We start from the raw sequence: 20339 nt of genomic DNA, 5'->3' as shown, positions 1-20339 counted from the left end.
CAACACAATCTCTTCCTTTCTCCTGGTCTCAGAAGAAGGAATACTGGTTGTCGATGGCGCGCGCCCGCCCGGCGCCTTCCCTGTCCTCGCCGTCCGCCGCCACCGCCTCTAGCTGGCGGAGCGGCGCCTCCCTCTCCCGCTGCTCCTCCCAGTCCTCTGCACCCGCTCCTCCTCCTCCGGCTCCCCCCGCTCCTCCGACGACGCTGCTTCCCGCTCCTCCTGCCGCTTCGGCGCTCATTCCTCCTCCTCCTATTCCTCCCGTTCCTCCTGCGGCGGCGGCCGGCTGCTCCGGGGCGTTGGCGGTCCGCTCCTGCGGCGGGGTGGGGGGCGGCGGGCGGCCGGGCGGCAGGGGGGGAGGAGGGGGCTGGGGGGGGCTACGGGGTCTGCTGGTCAAGTCTGCGACGGGACGGGGGAGAGAGAGAGAGAGAGAGAGAGAGAGAGAATGAGAGAAAGAGATAAGAGAGCGAGGAACGAGGATAGGAAAGAGAGAAAGAACGTATAAAAAAGAAGATAGAGACAATGAGAGGGAGAAAGAGATGGGGTGTTAGCAAAACAAAGTGTAAGAAAAAGGAGAGGAATGGGGGAAGGGGGGGGGGGGGAGTGTGTGGTGAAGGGGTTGGGAGGAGAGAGAGAACATGAGAGTGAGTGCAGTGCAACGTCCGTCGTCATGGGTCCATATGGCACGCAGTCATGGAGAACAGTCCCACACGTTCACGCCCCACAGACAGACAAAAACAAACAAGAAGTCACACTGCCAAAAAAGACTCTGATATCTGGTAGCTGCCGGTGTGGTGTGGGTAACTGGTCACTTTGCCAAAAATCCAACTCGCCAAATTAGCCGCGGTGTACCGCATTGATCCGCGGTGAGGGCGGGTTTGGATCAATCAAATAGAATTATTAATTAAAGCTGCAAGCAGCGATGACCAGGCCCTCGCAGCTCTTAAAATTAAAATTAAATTAAAAAATTATGTTTTTGCGTAAAAACCAAACCATTTTGGAACCAAAATAGGAACCGCTAGGAACCGGAACCGATAAGCAGAACCGGAACCGGAACTGGAATCGTAAAAATCCAAACGATACCCATCCCTAGTGAAATGTCACAATCGTGACAGCCCTAGCGAGGGCTCGGCCCGGCGCTACAGGTGGTTTCGGATGTGAACGAGCCGTCGGCGGCTCTTTGTTCTTTTTTGGGAGCCTTGCGCGGTTATCTTTTCCCCCCATTTGTCACAAATGTCAAAATAGTTGCTTGGAAATGTGAGGAGCACTATCGCGTTATTCTGACATCACTAACGGATAACATTTCATGTGATTGGTGCGTTGCATATCTGAGTAATGTTTTCCTCCAGCTACGCTGTTAATGAATGATTACAGTAATGTACGTGTCTGGATACAATCCAGTAATCTGTGTGATTCACTTCTAATTATTGAGTGGCAGTGCACGTTTTAAAGCACTAGGTGCTCGACGGAAAAAACAGAATGACTTGGCGGTTTGGGCATTGACTGTTTCTGTCCGATTAAGATCAGGCGCTCAAAGACTAAACGTGGTGGTAATGGATCGATTACTATGGGAGCAATTTCTAGTGTGTGTGGGCTTTAATTCTTTCCTTTACTTCCAACTGTCTGAATCAAGCAACCCAAATATGCGTCTGCAAGTCAAAATTCGTTGACGCTTTTATTCACTCACTGCGAAAAGTCGCCCATGTTTACGTCAAGTTCTAAGTTGGTGTAGCCTATGTACCGGTACTCAACGATTCACCTGAACATATATTTTCAGGTCAATTAAACGCACAGCATTTAGAACTGGAAAACCTATATGTCACTATGCCTTTCAAGCCAGGAACACCTCTGCATCTTATTAGCTTTTATAGAATTATTTGAGGACTGTTTGTTTTTACGGCCTAGCTCAGGGGTAGAGAAACCGTTATTAGAGCACGAAGGGTTCCCGAAGGGTTCCCAGTTCGAATCCGGGCTCCCCCTGAGTGTCCTTGGGCAAGACTCTGAACCCCTAGTTGCTCCTGGTGAGTAGGTTGGTGCCTTGCATGGATAAAAGCGCTATATAAATGCACCATTTACCATTCACTATAGTCGCTTACCGACTTGGTGTGGATTGTTCCCCTATGACAGGGGTGGGCAACTTTGATGATGGCTAGGACACTATACTCCCACCTTCACTCCAGAGGGCCACATTGCATAGTGCTACTTCCTACTTTGTCATTCTAGTATCTCATACAAAAGAAGAAAAAATACAAGATCTACAGGCTCAAAACGCGTCGCACTGCAGCACATTTTGAGCTTGTAGATCTGCTATTTTTGCTTCTTTTGAATTGGAAACATGAATTTTGTTATTTTTTTATTGGAATCCTGAAATGTACAATTGTATTTAATTTCAAATGCATTTAGTTATACTCATGTTAACACAAGTACTGCCTCTTAATCTGAAGGTTGCTTGGTGCCTCGGTGCCGCGCCGTTTCCTCCATAGGCCGCCGCTATTATTTTGAAGGGCCGGAAGGGGATTCTTTTTGTTTTTTTGGATTATCACTTGACGGCAACGATTACGTCATCTAGTCACATGACAGTGTGGGTCCAGAAGAGAAACATGGCTGCGCCCTGCCGTGTGTATTGTTTACATCAGATCTGGCTCAAAATGTCTCTTTTGGAGTTAATGAAGTCTCTTTATGGGCCTCTCAATGGATTTACTATGGAGGACGTTCACTTCGCGTGCACGCCCGACGTGCGTTGTAAACAAATCGCGGACATTACCGATGCGGGCGGGAGCGGACCGACGTACTGTAAGTAATTATACCTTTACTGTAAATACAGTAAGATTGACAGTCCTCGCCGTCAACGGCGCCATGGTATTAACCCTTTCAATGACGGTGAGGACTGTCAACGGCAGCAGATCAGTTAACTTTATGAACCTAAATACAAATATGTTGGATATAAAAAAAAAAGACTACTATACTAGTCATTAAGCTACTAAGATAGACTGAAGTAATTAAAACGGTCATGTTTGCATGTTTAGAATTGTAACAGCTGAAACCAATAATATATCAGTATTCTGATATTAACCTGCGGGCCGCATTTGGTGAAGGTGGGGGCCGCATGTGGCCCCCCGGGCCGCCAGTTGCCCATGTATGAACTATATTTATAATTTATAGTATAATCTGCTCTATTTGGAGTAGAAGTCAGGCTCGGCTCATTGCAAATCTTTGGTCTGGACAAGGCTTACAACTAACAGTCGTACATAAACACACGCACTCACACTCGCGCACACACACACACACACACACACACACACACACACACACACACACACACACACACACACACACACACACACACGTAGTCTCTCTGCAGGGTCAGGTCTCACTTACACACAGTCAGAGATGGGGGTTGATGGGGAGTCGGGATGGCGCGTGGTGATGACGTCACAGACTGTGGGCCTGCTGCCTGCCCTGTCGCGGCCTGCAGAAAGGGATGATCCCGAGGGATGTGACAAGACCACAACAACAACAACAACACAAACAACAACAGAGACAAGCTGGTCAGAGCAGTGATGGGTGCAGTGATGATGGGTGGCCAGCAGGGGGGGGGGGGGACACTGGGTGTCTTTATGGGCAGCTGCCCATAAAGTAAATAAGTACATTTACTTTTAGGCCTAGAATTATTGAATGCTTTAACCAGTGAAAAATAGCAGATATACTAGCTCACAGCGCTGCGAGCTTGTAGATCTGCTATTTTTGAAAACGTCGTGAAAATGTGTACCTTAGAAGGATTCAAAAGACACTTATAGAACCGGGTCAAAATTCGAATTTTCACGATTTTTCAAAAAAATAGCAGATCTACAAGATCGCAGCGCGGCACTCGGTGCCGTGCTGTGAGCTTGTATATCTGCTATTTTTCAATAGTTAAAGCATAAAATAATGACACAATAATGTGTACCCGTTTTAAATGGGTTAAAGGTAGAGTTAGTGATTTCACTTAAAGCTATACTGTGTAAGTTGCTCAACTAGTGGTCAGTAGCGCTATTGCTTTTTTCGGCCGTTTTTCGGCCGGAGTCGTCGCGGACCACCGCCGCGGACCACCGGAGCGGCGCCGCAAACCACCGCGACCGATAGTAATCCGTGGAGGGGTAGAACGCATGGTAGAACGTAATTTTCTGGCCAGGATTTGTGGATTAAGAGGTTAAAATCCTTCACCATGGTAAACACTGTAGCCAAGCGGAGGCGCTTCCTGGAGACCAGAGCAGATAAGCTGTGATTGGCCGGTAGTGTACCATGTGTGCATGATCGGCGATGTGATTGGGCAACGTATACACAACGTATACAGATGATGCAGATTACGTCATTTTGGCGCGAAATCCCGCCCCTGTCACTGCTAAGAAGAAAACATATAATGAGAAGGCTTCAGAAGCTGAAAATAACGGAGTGGGTGTTCTAAAACTTTAGCGATTTAACAGTTAGGACAATTTTAAGATTTGTTTTATAAAAAAAGTTACATGGTACAACTTTAAGTTTCAGTTTTCATGTAGGTGATAGGCCCTGATGCGCGTAAGGCCCGCCCCCACTCGACCATGATTGGAAGAATGTTTTATATTTTGGCTTATCGCCCAACCCCAATTAATAGGTACGGGGCTGCAGTAATTACCGCAATGCCGTCGGTAATGGGAAGACGAAAACCGCGGTAACAAAATGGCGCTATCGACCCAGCCCTAAATAACAAAGAAGGGAGTGTAAAAGGCACACAGTGGAGATGGTACCACAAACATGTATGGTGGTTTGGATGAAGGAACACTGCACAGACACAACAAGGAGAGTGTGTGTGTGTGTGTGTGTGTGTGTGTGTGTGTGTGTGTGTGTGTGTGTGTTTGTGTGTTAATGTGTCTCTCACATGAAGTCATGTTTGTATTAGGGATGTTCCATGCGACTAATTTCACTGACGTGTACACGACAATTTTGAAACCGTAATATTCGGATATCCGAAAATTAATTGATGAATTTATTTATTGACATTAACACGCAGAAAATAGCCAAAATCTTGCACATTTCAATATATTAGGCTAAACATCATTTGAAAAAGATATCAAGAGTATATGAAAGCCTTTTAATAATGTTTATACTATTGGAATCTGCTCCAAAATAATTTATTACATCACCAGTGAGTGAGAGACGTAACACTAAGTAGGTCAAATACCAATTAACAGCGCAGCGCACCGCACCACAGCTGGACTGACTGGCCTCGTCTGGTGAAGCGACCTGTTCATCTCTGTTACGTTAAACCATTATTTATGGCATTCGCAGCCAACTTATGATTGAGACTACTTTTTCCATGTTCTCACCTCAAAATGGATTATTCTTCAGATGAGCGGATCACACTGATGCAGCAGGCAATAGCCTACTGGAGCCGAGGTAACGAGCCGAGGTAACGAGTGATTCACATCCAGTCGCCTTTATTGGATTTGATTTCTCCATCAAAGCACTCAGACAAACTTTACATCGTAGCAAGTTTTAACAGTAATGAATGATGAATGATGATGCTGCAGCTGCTCAATCACTCAATGTAGGCCTACTCATGTTTAAGCAGCAGAAAGACAGACAGACAGACAGACAGCTGCTGCTGCTGCCACTGAATGCTGCTGCCAGCGCGGTGCACCCGCTCTGGGTCATCGTGACCACTTACCAGTGTGACAGTCAGGCTCCGCAAATCACCCATGGTAATCCTTAAAGGAGTAGTTCACCCCCAAAATGACTTTTTTTCTATTGATTACTCAGGCCATGGAGAGTAGAGTTCAATAATATTTGTAGGGGTATAACTTTAACTTGATCAAGTTACTGCCATGGTGAGTTACTTGTAACTGTACAAGTTACTAGCGGTGCAGGAAAAAATCGATTCAAACTCAAATCGTGTTTCTAACATGGTAAGATTCAGAATAGATTCTCATTTTCCAATAATCAAATTTTTTACTAGATATTATTTACCAGTAAGACTCCCTAATCTATTAGATATTATGTTCTGTTTGTACAAGTTAAAAGAATGTGTGCAAGCATGAATAAACAGACATGTCTTGGATTTACCTTTGTTTGTTTACATTATTGCAATAAGTTGATAAAACCTTTACGATTATAAAAGCTATGTAAATGTACTCTGCTTTCATGTCAGCAGACTGGAGTAGATCCTGATATCCTATGAATTGAATAGAGAATCGTTTTGAATAGAGAATCGTTTTGAATAGAGAATTGTTTTTAAATCGGAAAATAATCGTTTCTGAATTCGAATCATTTTGGATTTGAAAGAATTGGAAGAAATTGTGAATCAAGACCCCAAGAATCGATTCTGAATCGAATCGGGGGATACCCAAAGAAGACACAGCCCTACAAGTTACACTTTCAAAGTAGTCTCGCGTGGCCAGACTGTTGCCTCCGCGATTTGGTCAAATGCTCCCGGCATACAGTCTGGCAAACCGGAATAGAAATGATGAGTGCGAGATAAAGCGGGTGTGACACAACCGCTCCCTTGGTGCAGTAGCAATAACAAGTCCTACTGGAAGCGTTATGTCTCCTTTCTTTATTTTTTTGGGGCATTATTTCGTCTTTCTCTGGTGTTGTTGGTGTTACTTTCCATGATGTTATCAAACGTTTCTTAAACTATACACTCATAACAAGAATAGGCCGCTCGAATGACTTTGTCTGAGCTATTGTGTTTCTGTTATGTTTCCAATGGGACTACAGTTCAGTGCAGCAGTGGCTACTTCCGATACTCGCCGTTCGGGAGCTGCCGTTCCAGACTCTATATAGCATTCTGAGATTGTGGAATAGTTGTCTGGCTACGCGAGACTACTTTCAAAGCAACTTCCCCAACACTGGGTGTGGGGTGGGGTTTACCTGGCTGGCGGACGGCGGTGGCGCCCACGAAGCTGATGAGCGTGACGTCGGAGGCTCCGCCAGACTCCAGGGGGATGGGGTGCACGCGGAAGTGCTCCAGCATGTCGAAGATGGACTGGAACCAGAGGTGCTGCACGCGACACTGGCCGTCCTCGTTCAGGGACAGACGCAGGTGCTGGCGGGGCGGGAGGGAGGGAGGAAGGGGAGACCGTTTAGACCGGGTACACATTATTGCCTATTATTATTTTACGCTTTAACCCCTGCCAGACCCCTTTTCCTTTCTCCGAACGGTCAAGTCTCACCTTGGCTTTGCCCTGGAAGTTGAACGTGAGGACGTACTCTCCGCGCCTCGTCTCGCTCTGGCGAACCAGGAAGACGCCGTGGCTGGCCGTGCCTCCCGCCAGCACCAGCTGGGCGGCCTTGAGGCGGGACAGCGTGCCGTGGAACCACTGGCACTCGCTGAGCGGGTGCTCCACCGCCTCGCCCGCGCTCACCTCCGAGAACAAGAAGGAGCCTGGATGGAGGAGAGGAGGCAACATGAATGGGGCTGTCACGGTTATGACATTTCACATGACGATTAATTGTCTCTCAAATAATTGGGATTAAATTTAGGCCTAGAATTATTGAATGCTTTAGCTATTGAAAAATAGCAGATCAACAAGCTCGCAGCGCGGCACTCGTAGATCTGCTATTTTTGAAAAAGTTGTGAAAATGTGTAAATCTTTGAATATAATTATGTATTTTCAAAGCGAACGTTTGTAACTCAAATTTTTCTTCTGGGTGGTCCCTGGAACTAGATATTTTGAGATGGGGGTCCGGGGCCAAATAAATATCAGTTTGGGGGTCCTTCACATGAAAAGGTTTGAGAACCACAGACTATCTGAGCTCCAGTTAAGTGAAAAACACCTTTTCTTTGACGATGGCTGGCCAGATTGCTGACATAGAAACATAGGTTTTTAAAAAAAACCTTAGAAGGATTCAAAAGACACTTATAGAATCGGGTCAAAATTCTAATTTTCACAATTTTTCAAAAATAGCAGATCTACAGCAAGCTCGCAGCACTCAAATCTATGCTTCTGGGGGTCCCTGGAAAATCATATTTTGAGATGGGGGGTCCGTGGCCAAATACATGTGATTTCGAGGGTCCATTGACATGAAAAAGTTTGAGAACACACTTTAGAAGAAGGATTTAGAAGACCGTTATAGAATCTGGTCAAACATATTCAAAGACCTGCACAGATTTTCAACATTTTTCAAAGCATAAAAGAATGGTTACATTTTTTTTATTGTTTTCTCTTTAAAAAATATATAGTTTATAAAGCTTGTCTAGATAGGAAGTCATAAGATAGGCGGTCAGAATATGATAGGCTAGATAGATAGGCGGTCAGAATATGAGCCGTTTAAAAAGTATTGCCAGTTGCGTTTAAGACAGGGGTCTTCAACGTCTTCAAGAGGACCCCCTCCTCTACATATTGTATAAATCTTGTGATGGAGATTCTCATCTATTTCATAGATTCATAGACTTGTTTGACACTTAACCACTTAGAATCTTAAATTGTCGATACTTAGTAAACTTGAGCTTTCACTCTGTACTTGGTCTGTACTTGGTCTGCTCTTTTACCTCTTACACCAAACCTATTTGCCAAAAATAGCAAGTAGGTTCTGAGGCGTTGAGAGCTTGTAGATCTGCTATTTTTGGCTCCAGTTCTCCTCAGACAGAGTATAGGGATGCAAGTTCAAGTTTATTTAAAATAATTATCCTATCACACAAGGATTTGGCGCCCCCCCCCTGTAGTAACTCTGAGGACCCCCACGGGGTCCCGGACCCCCTGTTGAAGACCCCTGGTTTAAGATATTGTTCTACCTGTGGCATCCGGTGTCTCAGCAAAAGGTGTACCCAGACTAGCCCCGCCTCCTCCCAGAACTCTGCCGTCCGGTTCGTCGAGGGGGGCTCGAGGTGGCAACTCTGGTGGGAGGGGCTCCATTAGAGGGGAGGAGCCTCCGATACCTCCATAACACACTGAAACACAAGGCGAGCCATTACGACCATAGAGTAGACCAGTGGTTCTCAACCTTTACAGGCCGCAACCCCCAAAATAATCATATCTTAACTGGGGACCCGCCACCATGACGAGCACTAAGAGTTGAGCCACTACATTTACTATAACACGGTTCTTGTGAAAATAGCAGATCTACATGTAGATCTGCTATTTTAACAATTTCTGACTTAATATTGACAATGTGGGCAATGTTTAATTTGTCATTTTAGAGATATTAAAAAGTCCTTAATTGTCACTTTAGATATGTGCAGATACCCTCTATACACTTAAACGTTATGTTGGTTTGTTGTTTACTGTTGAGTGAGAAAACAATGTTGCACATTAAGATAATCATCTGAGGACCCCTCAAAATAATTTGGGGACCCCCCTGGGGGTCCCGACCGACAGGTTGAGAACCACTGGAGTAGACATAGAAAGGTAGACGCCTCCTTCGGCTCTGGGGAATCTTGTGAGGCGGGAACCATACCTCTATGGTAGGGGTGGGCGATATGGTGATGATAATCGTTGAGATGATACAATGTCTCCACGATGTGCCTTTTCAGAGATTTCGTATATATCGTGATACAATTGAGGGAGAGTAAACTATACTGTACTGTAGCTACTGCACTTGGCCACTTGGTCACCCGGACGTGCTGTCTGTCTCATTGACTTCCTGTTTAGCGGCTGCACAAAAATGCTGTTTTCTCCGGATTCTCTTCCTTTTTTCTTTTTTTTCTCAAAACGGCAGCCTCTTCTACCGGCCGTAACACAAACACTGTGGCTTAGAATTGATAAAAAACGGTCCTGACTGAAAGAAAAGATTTTCGCGAAATAAACAGGACATACTTGGATTACATTTACTCGGATTACTTTTACTCGAATAATTCTGGGCACCCGATGTGTTAATCGTTAATACAGAGATTCATTGCAGAATTCAATTTAAACATGCTTTTTTTCTCTAAATCAGTAGTTCTCAAACTTTAAAATGTCATGGTCTCCACTTAACTCTGACAGTATACAAATGAAACCAAATGGACCCTTATGGGTCCATTTGGTTTCATTTGCATACTGTCATAGGAACGCTTCCTTTTTAATCAATGAAGGGTGCTCCACTGCTGACGCTCAAATTCGCCCAGTTCATTTTTTGACGCCGGCCAATGCCGGCATGGCGCCGTCTTATTGGTGTGGGGAAGGGATTCAATCCAATCAAAGAAAATTGTGCGCTGTTTGTTTCCTGACAAACAGACTCAATGTTTGGCGGAGTTGCATGGATGATGATTAGACTTGGTGACTGCGTCGGAGCGTGCCGCGTTGGGGGTGAACTGGTCACGATGTAACAAACCCAGAAATTGCATTATGGATCCTTTGGGGGTTTGCAATGAAATCCATCTTTGCTCATGCTTAGGAGAAAGGCCATTTCATCTTTGGTTGCATGGATGGGTGTTCGCTGTTCGAGCACAAACAAAGACAGTCAGCCCTGCTTTCACTCTCACTGGTTCGCGGCCCCAACAGGGCGGAATTGGAGCGGAGGACGGTCCTTGATCGCTCCAGGCTGTTCTGGCGCATTTTAAAACAACTTATTAACGGTCACCATTAACCAAACCGTTTTTACCAGTAACCTATTTTGTATTCTGATTTCTTATTGGCTTGGCTATCCCTACTACTGAGATATTCTGAATAGGCCTATCACATTTTGATAATTATATTTCGTGTAAAAAATAAAGCAAAAAAACCTGAACCCATTAATTTAGAACTTTGATTGCCAACGTAACGAACGAACGTTCGAACCTCCGAACGTTCGCTTTCAGCCCTACCATCCTCCTGTAGCATACATATGTAATGAGTGTGGCCACAGCATCAGTCATCATTAGGGTAACGATACATTTAATAGCGATACGAGACGCATCACGATACATTGTTGACGATACGATATATGTACGATATTGGTTCATTCATGGCGATACGATACGATTGGATTCAATGATTTAAAGCCGATATAGTAACTATTTTGCCAAGAAATTAAATCTGTGTGAAACGTGTCAATAGTGCAGTTTTTTTTACAAACAAATATTATGGATATAAATAACTAATCACTGTGATTCTCTAGCAAATACATGGACATTAATTCAACATTTCCCATCTGGTAACACTGAATTGCATTGCAAAACGATTCGATACCGATTATTTGCATTGTAAAACGATACGATACAAAGCCAATTTTACTGATTGCATATCGATATAGTAGATCAGGGGTTCCCAAACTGTTTTGGCTCAGGGCACCCCTACAGAAACATTTTTCATCTGAGGCACCCATATTTACATTAATAAACGTAGCCTTTTCACTCCCAGCACCTTATATTCAGGCCTATGGCATATTTTAGCGATTATGTTGGAGGAAAATAGTTGAGATAATAGCCATTTTGGTTAGAACGTTTGGTTACGTTGGCAGAGTTCATGAGGAACAATACAGGTGTGAAATGGTTTTATGCGGTCAACACTGAAGATGTATAGCTGCAAAACTCAGGGCGCACGCACGCACGCACACGCACACACACACACACACACTAGGGCTGTCACGATATGACATTTTACATGACGATTAATTGTCACTCAAATAATTGGCGATTAACGATTAAATTGTGTTTTTGACGTTGACAATTGGCTTTTAGGCTTTGAAGTTGTACATGGTAGATATGACACATAAACTAATGTACATCAGTAAAAAGAAATTACTGATGTATTTGACAACTTACTACTTAAAAAATAATTTTGATAGTGGAAATAGCCGATCTACAAGCTCACAACGCGTCGCGATGCGACGCGTTGTGAGCTTGTAGATCTGCTATTTCCACAATCTTTGACCTTTTTTTAAATATATGAACATTTTTCAACATGGAAACGATTATGACGATTATGAAAAATAATCACGATTATGTCAAAAAATCACGATTAGACGATTATGTAATAATTGTGACAGCCCTAACACACACACACACACACACACACACACACACACACACACACACACACACACCTTGTGAAAGACGGTCGACAAACTCCGGTGTCCCACTGATGTCCAACGGCCCACCACACCCCCCCTCGATGTCTTCCTGTTCACTGTGGGAGAACAGAGATCAAACATCAAACATGGTTCTACTACTCTCTACGTTTGTTGCTTAACTCTCAAATACCTGGAACGCGCCCGAGTCGCGTTCCAGGTATTTGACCATTATTGTATGCTTTAACCTTAGAAAAATAGCAGATATACAAGCTCACAGCGCGGCACCGAGTGCCGCGCTGCGAGCTTGTAGATCTGCTATTTTTGAAAAATCGTGAAAATGTGTGCAAGTCTATGAATATCTTTGACCCGATCTTTGACCGGACTTCTAAATCCTTCCTCTAAATCAGTGGTTGTCAAACTTTTTCATGTCAAGGACCCCCAAAATTACAGGTATTTAGCCACGGACCCCCATCTCAAAATATGTTGTTCCAGGGACCCCCCAGAAGCAAATATCTGATTTACAAATGTTCGCTTTTAAATAGATATATTCAAAGACTTGCAAAGAAAAATCATGATTTTTCAAAAATAGCAGATCTACAAGCTCGCAGCGCGGCACTCGGTGCCGCGCTGTGAGCTTGTATATCTGCTATTTTTCAATGTTTAAAGCAGTCAATAATCCTAGGCCTGAATGGGTTAATATTTTAAACCCTGAAGAAGTTGTCTTAGAGTTTCATTTCACTTTATTGTGCCAATACAATTAATTGACAAGTTATCTTTTAACCCATAGGACTGGAATTCTTGAATGCTTTAACTGTTGAAAAATAGCAGATATACAAGCTCGCAGCACATCTGCTATTTTTGAAAAAAGTTGTGAAATTGTGTGCAAATCTTTGAATATACTGTATGTATTTTTAAAGTAAACGTTTGTAACTCAAATGTTGCTTCTGGGTGGTCCCTGGAACTAGATATTTTGAGATGGGGGGTCCGTGGCCAAATAAATATCAGTTTGGGGGTCCTTCACATGAAAAGGTTTGAGAACCACTGACATAGTAGTCTCTCAAGAACAGACTAACTGAGCTCCAGTTAAGTGAAAAGGACCTTTTCTTTGACGATGGACAGCCAGATTACTGACATAGAAACACGGGTTTTTCAAAAAACCTTCGAAGGATTCAAAAGACACTTCGGGTCAAAATTCTAATTTTCACAATTTTTCAAAAATAGCAGATCTACAAGCTTGTATATCTGCAATTTTTCAATAGTTAAAGCACAAAATAATGATATACAATAATGTGTACCCGTTCTAAATGGGTTAAAGTGGAAAGTATGGCGTGTGAACCGAAATGAAAACACTGAGCAGAATGTCTGTGGGAAGTATTTATCAGTTCTCTGGTACCTATAAAAAATACTGGTATCAGAGAACTGATAAATACACTATTACCTCAGACAGATATAAAGTAGTGTAATACCTCAGACAGATATAAAGTAGTGTAATACCTCAGACAGATATAAAGTAGTGTAATACCTCAGACAGATATAAAGTAGTGTAATACCTCAGACAGATATAAAGTAGTGTAATACCTCAGACAGATATAAAGTAGTGTAATACCTCAGACAGATATAAAGTAGTGTAATACCTCAGACAGATATAAAGTAGTGTAATACCTCAGACAGATATAAAGTAGTGTAATACCTCAGACAGATATAAAGTAGTGTAATACCTCAGACAGATATAAAGTAGTGTAATACCTCAGACAGATATAAAGTAGTGTAATACCTCAGACAGATATAAAGTAGTGTAAGACCTCAGACAGATATAAAGTAGTGTAATACCTCAGACAGATATAAAGTAGTGTAATACCTCAGACAGATATAAAGTAGTGTAATACCTCAGACAGATATAACGTAGTGTAATACCTCAAACGGATATAAAGTAGTGTAATACCTCAGACGGATATAAAGTAGTGTAATACCTCAGACAGATATAAAGTAGTGTAATACCTCAGACAGATATAAAGTAGTGTAATACCTCAGACAGATATAAAGTAGTGTAATACCTCAGACAGATATAAAGTAGTGTAATACCTCAGACAGATATAAAGTAGTGTAATACCTCAGACAGATATAAAGTAGTGTAATACCTCAGACAGATATAAAGTAGTGGAATACCTCAGACAGATATAAAGTAGTGGAATACCTCAGACAGATATAAAGTAGTGTAAGACCTCAGACAGATATAAAGTAGTGTAATACCTCAGACAGATATAAAGTAGTGTAAGACCTCAGACAGATATAAAGTAGTGTAATACCTCAGACAGATTCCGTTGCGGATGTCGCTCAGCCAGGCTCTCATTTGAACAGCATCCCGTGTCTCAATCACATACTGCACGGAGCCCTCCAACTGAGACAAACACAAAAGATAACAGGCAGACAGAGCAAATTATTGTTTATAACATACCGTATTCCTATTGAGTTCTACAGTGCTTCATTGCGACCGTCAGGTCGCAGTTACTATCAAAACCTCCACCGGCTGTCAGTCAGTCAGTTTTCCCCTACTCATATCTCCGCCACCGTTGCCCCGATCCATGCCACACTTTGCACACACACTCCGTGGCTGCCAAACCACAACCTCCACCCCCCACCCCTCATTTCTCACATGGCCTCATTTTGTACGTTCTTTCGCAAATCATACAAGGCCGTCGCACAAAAGCAGGGAAAACAGCAGATCTACAAGCACACAACGCCTCGCACCGCGAGGCGTTGTGTGCTTGTAGATCGGCTGTTTTCACTAGTTTAAATCATTTTTAAAATGATAAATTCAAAACGAACGGTTTTGGACATACAAGATTTTCACCCGACAACGACAAAAACTGTCGCTGGAGTAGTGGGAACGCCACCGTCGCCCCCTGCAATGTTGTGGCCCTCGGCTTGGTACGCTAGACATAATTCGGCCCTTGGGGAAAACTAATTGGGGAACCCTGGTGTACTCGTTATCTGCAGCCTACCAAGCACTGCTTGGCATTCAGCATCAAGGGTTGGAATGGGGGGTAAGCGACATACTAGTGTGATGTCCAGGGGGTGTATGTGGGGCGAAGGTCTAAGGAAGAGCCTAACAGCTCGAAACGTCACCAATAAAGAAAATACCCAAGAGGGGAGCATTATTCTGGTGTGCAGATTTTATCGTTAAATGTTGTCATATTGTTTTTTTATCCACCACCCAGCCTAAGAGGACAGGATGTCCCTTTGTGACACTTTCTCCAGGGCGTGTATCTGTACATGAAGCTGCCTCACGCTACAGAAAATGGCTCGGTAAAGGCCCGTCCATACTTTGACCGAAACCGCGGTTTTCGGTCAAAAGGTCCTTTTCTACCATAAAATGATATCCCTCGGGACTTCTGAAAAGCATTGGACCGAACGAGAGTTTGGAAATTTGCACGTCTGAAAACACAACTCACCGAACATTTCGGGAGAAGTATGGAGAGGCCTTTAGGCTTAGTTTTCCTACAACCAACCCAATCTCAGAGAGACAGAGATAAAGAAAGAGGGTTGAAGGCAGTGTTGTTTTTGACAGCATTTAGTTTTAGTCATAGTCTTTTGAATAAAATGTCATTTAGTTTTAGTCATAATTTAGTCACCTGAAAAGTTTTAATTTTAGACTAATTTTAGTCCACTAAATAACATAGGATTTTAGGCGACTAAATCTACAGTTGATTTAGTCAACTGAAATGTATTTTGGCAGGCCTTGATGGCATGAATGATTGTCTCCACCAGCCGAAGGCAGGGGGAGAGTATGTTTTCGCCCCTGTCCGTCCGTGCGTGCGTCCGTCCTCCAAGTTTGTTACCAGCTAATCTCCGGCGCCGTTGGCCCGGTCGCTGCCAAAATGAGCACACACACTCCCTGGATGCCAATTCAGAACCTCTGCCCCATTTTTCAAATGGCCCTATTCTAGCGCCATCAGGAGGCCAATTTGTGCAAAACTACCTTTTGGCCAGTACTCCTACAGATTTTGTCCAAAAATCACGCAAATCGGTAGACAGTATCTCTACAGTCATGTGATCGACATGGATCTGTCTGATTGTCCATATTCCATCCTGATTGGCGGAGATTGGCTTTCAAAGTTTGTAAGATTGGTCAGTTTTGAACAAAATGCCTCAAATCATGAACACAGCGTGCAATTTTTGTAAAATTGTGCACGCACATTCCCACTAGGCCGAGGAAGAAATGCCACTTCAAACTTTTCAGATCAGCCTCATGGTGGCGCTATAACAGGCCACCTTGCCTGGTGGGAGACCTGTGCTCGGAAGAGCACTGCTTCTAGTTCGTCATAGTTTTAGTTGACAAAATCAAACACTGGTTGAAGGAGAACAGATGAGAGGTTACCTGTAAGTAGGGCTGTCACGATATGACATTTTACATGACGATTAATTGTCACTCAAATAATTGTCGATTAACGATTTAATTGTGTTTTTGTCGTTGACAATTACATTTCTGTTTGGCTTTTAGGCTTTGAAGTTGTACATGGTAGATATGACACATAACCTAAATATACAAAGAAATTACTGACATATTTGACAACTTACTACTTAAAAAAATTACTTTGATAGTGGAAATAGCCGATCTACAAGCTCACAACGCTCACAAAGCTCACAACGCGTCGCGATGCGACGCGTTGTGAGCTTGTAGATCTGCTATTTCCACTATTTCGGACATTTTTCAACATTCACGATTATGACGATTATGACAAAATAATTGCGATAATGTCAAATAATCACGATTAGACGATTATGTAATAATTGTGACAGCCCTTACCTGTAAGAGGAAGGTGTTCTCCTTGTCTGGGACCTCCAGCGCTGTGGTGCTCCTCACGTCTACGATGGAGCAGCACGGGACCGTCAGCCTGGGCTTGGACGACTGAGGAGAGAACACAGTGAAGCAAACACAAAGCCATCAATGCACCGTATAACGGTCAGACTCACTAGATCAGGTATGTTCACCAAACGTTTGCTTATTATTATGATGATGAAATGCCCAGAATAGCACTAGAGCAGGAGTCTGGCCAAGGACCCCTTAGTTGAAAGAGAGATGGGAGCATGGAGGGACCCCCCACAACCTTTTCGTAGATTCCATACAGCACAATCATCCATGTATTTTGGATTCATGTCAATTTGTGTTCTCAGATATTTAACCACTTGAACCGTCAATACTTGGTCTTTCACTCTGTACTTAGTCTGCTCTTTTTCTAAACCACCCCTCTTTGCCGAAAATAGCCGATCTATAAGCTCACAGCGCCTCGCAGCGGGTCTGCCGCCTCGCCTGTCGCACAGATACGACGATGTTCTATTTTTCCAGCGTTGCCGTGGCACTTCACGCACTTCAATACTGCGACGCTGCGCAGCCGCCCGTGTCCAGTGTGTGTTCCCCTTGAGTTGTAATCAAACCCTCGGTAGACTATCAAAGTTTTGTTTCTTTTTTATAATCGTTAGAAATCGCCACAAGGTGCCTGGTGACTCAACCAGTTAATGCACAGAGTATTATGCTCCTAGAGCAGGAGTTTTCAAAGTGGGTGACGGGGCACCCTGGGGTGCCGTGACGGCAGTCCAGGGGTGCCGCGAGATCATTTGATAATATTTGGAATTTATTTTGGACACTTGAACAAATATTTAGTATCATTTTAAACTTGAAGTACAAAGTTATTTTCAGTCAGTTCTAACCAAAATGGCTATTATCTCAACGTTTTCCTCGCAACATAATCACTAAAATATCGTCACTGTCGGGCAGAAACCTTGTATCTCCAAGTTTCAAATGTGTACGTCTTTTGGTAAAGCAAAGCCCTGCTTCATCATACAAGACTGTCGCACAAAACTAGCAAAAACAGCAGATCTACAAGCACACAAGTACTAGTAGATCTGCTGTTTTCACTAGTTTAGTACATCTTATAGCTAAATACAAAACAAACAGTTTTGGACATACAGTACAAGGTTTCCACCCTACAACGACGATATGCTATAAATATAAGGTGCTGGGAGTGAAAATTATAATGTAGGGGTGCCTCGGATTAAAAATCAATATTTATGGGGTGCCCTGAGACAAAAAAGGTTTGGGAACCCCTGTCCTAGAGAGTGTGAGGACCTGGGTTTGAATTCGACCTCGTCTTGCACATCTCTCTTCTCTCTGCCCTTTGTTTCCTGTCCATCTACCCTCTCCTTCCCGAAATTGAAGGGGCACTCCACCACTTTTCAACCTATGTTCATATAATTGGTCCTCACTCAAAAATAGCTTTTATTTTATTTTATTTTTTTCTCAGAGGAGGGCTGTGGGCAGGTCAGAAACCCCATCATCTTGTGACATCATCGACTGCCAATCCAGCTTATAGACACTGCAGGCTATTCTATTCCTGAAAAGTTGCAATTTTAAAGTGGAAGCCATTGTTCTCGCGATAATAAAAATCTAAATATTTTTTTCAAAAATATTGGTTTTTTTCTTTTTTTGGAAAAGGATGACGATGGATTCTGAACATCCCACAGCTCTCCTAGGAGACTTGGACTGAGTAGGAAAAAAAGTGTGATATTTTATCATGAACATTAGTGAGGACATATTATATGAAGACAGGTTGAAAAGTGGTGAACTACTCCTTTAAGCATAAACATTACACCCACACACACACACACAAATTGAGAAAGAAAAAAAGAACTGCCAACCACTTGGCCGAATGGTTAGGGCGCATAACACATGGGAACAAAATGTCTTCATACAGTATGTCCCCAGTTCACCTCCCGGGCCGGCCGGACCGTTTGCCGTGTCACTCCCTCACTCACTAGTCACTACCCTATTTTCTGCGTCTTACTCTATCAAAATACATAAAAAAAAACATAGGTAGCTTATAATGTCTATTGTCTATATAGGGTTTACTAAGGGCAGAAGAGGTTGCTAAGGGCTTCGTAGGTTAGGGGTGAGTGTTTCATGAAGTTAACATTAATGTCAGCCTGTGACTCTGGAGCGAGTAGTAGTGTGGCTCAACAGTCACTAGTGGTGCACTGCATGCATGTCGGCGCTGTGCTGTGGTGCAAAATCAAACCAAGTTTGAAGTGAGCGGAGGTGGGTGTGTGTAGCAGTTCATTTCAGGGTTGCGTGTGTGCGTGCGTGTGCATGCGTGATGCAACAGCGCCACTTGGTCACCAGCGGCGCCGGTAACCAAGCTCATGCTCAATACACGCATGCATACACACTCGGTCACGCTTAGGAGACTGTGTGACCACCACTCAAAAAGCAGTGTGCATCACGTAAGCAAAGTGAAGTCACCCAAGTTCGTTAAAAGGCATCACTTCGCTAGTAATCGAGAAAGAAAGAAAAACAACTATTTCATTATATTACAAAATCCTCCCAGATGATATTGAATCTCTTGTTATTATATAAAGATGTCATTGATAAATTGCCCACTCCTAATGGGAACCATGCTGGACATAGGTAGATTTCGGGCCAATATGTTTTAATTGTGTTTGTACATGACAGGATCAGTGGCTAAGAATGTGATATGGCATATTTCTTTTTCACAAATGGTTTTGAAATGTGTTATATTTTTGTTCCAAAATAGATAATTATGTTGTTTATAAAATATGCTTAACATGTATGTTTAAATGCATAGAAAATAACATTTCAAGCACTACTTAGAGAGCTGATAGAGAATTAGTTGACATCAGCCTCAATCAACACTCTTGTTAACACCCAAGGGGCCAAACTCGTTCAGTAACGAGATAAGGCCACTAGGGGTCACTCTGCCAAAAGGAGTTGTCTCGTTCCTCAACGAGACAACAAAGGGTTAACTGTACAGCTCTGCGCGCATGCTGTGTGCCCTGTGAATGACCCTAGTCCATACGTCACACGGTGGCAGGCAGAGAGAGGCAGAGAGAGAGAAAATGGCGCGACTCGGCTGCATTGATTTCCATTCTAGGCTGAAACATAAAAAGGGCTTTATCTATGAATGAGGTGCAAAGAACGCCAGGGAAGCAGAGATCTGATTGTTTTCACGGCGACACTTTACCGCGATGGTCGGCCCCGGTTTGGATTTGAGTTTCGCGAGCGTTTGTAAACAAATGGATTTTCTTCCTCACTCGTCAGTGGACACTCGCGCGCACACGCACGAAGCTTCCGAGGCTCTTCAAAATAAAGCTTGAGTGAACGGCGGCAGCAGCAACAGCTAGAAATGTTAGAAACCTTGGCTTCCCATGTGTTAACCAAAACCTAAAAAGAATCCATATCAGAGGAGACAGCCTCCAATACTGGACAGTACATTGGTGGTCACTAAGGTGTAGGCCTGTCACATTATTAAATAATCGCAATTATTTGACATAAGCGTTATTATTTTGTCGTAATCGTCATAATCGTTTCCATGGTGAAACATGTTCATAGATTTTCAAACATG

General features: G+C 43.3%; 1 protein-coding gene across 1 annotated transcript in view; it reads right to left on the bottom strand.

Moving 5' to 3' along the window:
- Positions 1 to 238: 238 nt before the first annotated feature.
- Positions 239 to 20339, bottom strand: part of sh2b1 (SH2B adaptor protein 1) — a 32299-nt gene continuing 12198 nt past the window's right edge. The window contains exons 3-10 of the mRNA XM_080723840.1: positions 16730 to 16831; positions 14229 to 14320; positions 11956 to 12038; positions 8747 to 8902; positions 7185 to 7396; positions 6883 to 7057; positions 3376 to 3466; positions 239 to 396 (exon numbers count right to left, since the gene is read on the bottom strand). Coding sequence (XP_080579966.1) covers positions 375 to 396; positions 3376 to 3466; positions 6883 to 7057; positions 7185 to 7396; positions 8747 to 8902; positions 11956 to 12038; positions 14229 to 14320; positions 16730 to 16831 — 933 coding nt within the window. The 3' untranslated portion in view covers positions 239 to 374. The remainder of the gene's footprint in view (positions 397 to 3375; positions 3467 to 6882; positions 7058 to 7184; positions 7397 to 8746; positions 8903 to 11955; positions 12039 to 14228; positions 14321 to 16729; positions 16832 to 20339) is intronic.

This window comes from Nannobrachium achirus (assembly GCF_963921795.1).
Source record: "Nannobrachium achirus genome assembly, chromosome: 4".
NCBI classification, from domain to species: Eukaryota; Metazoa; Chordata; class Actinopteri; order Myctophiformes; family Myctophidae; genus Nannobrachium; species Nannobrachium achirus.
This window is presented reverse-complemented; position numbering and strand designations above follow the sequence as displayed.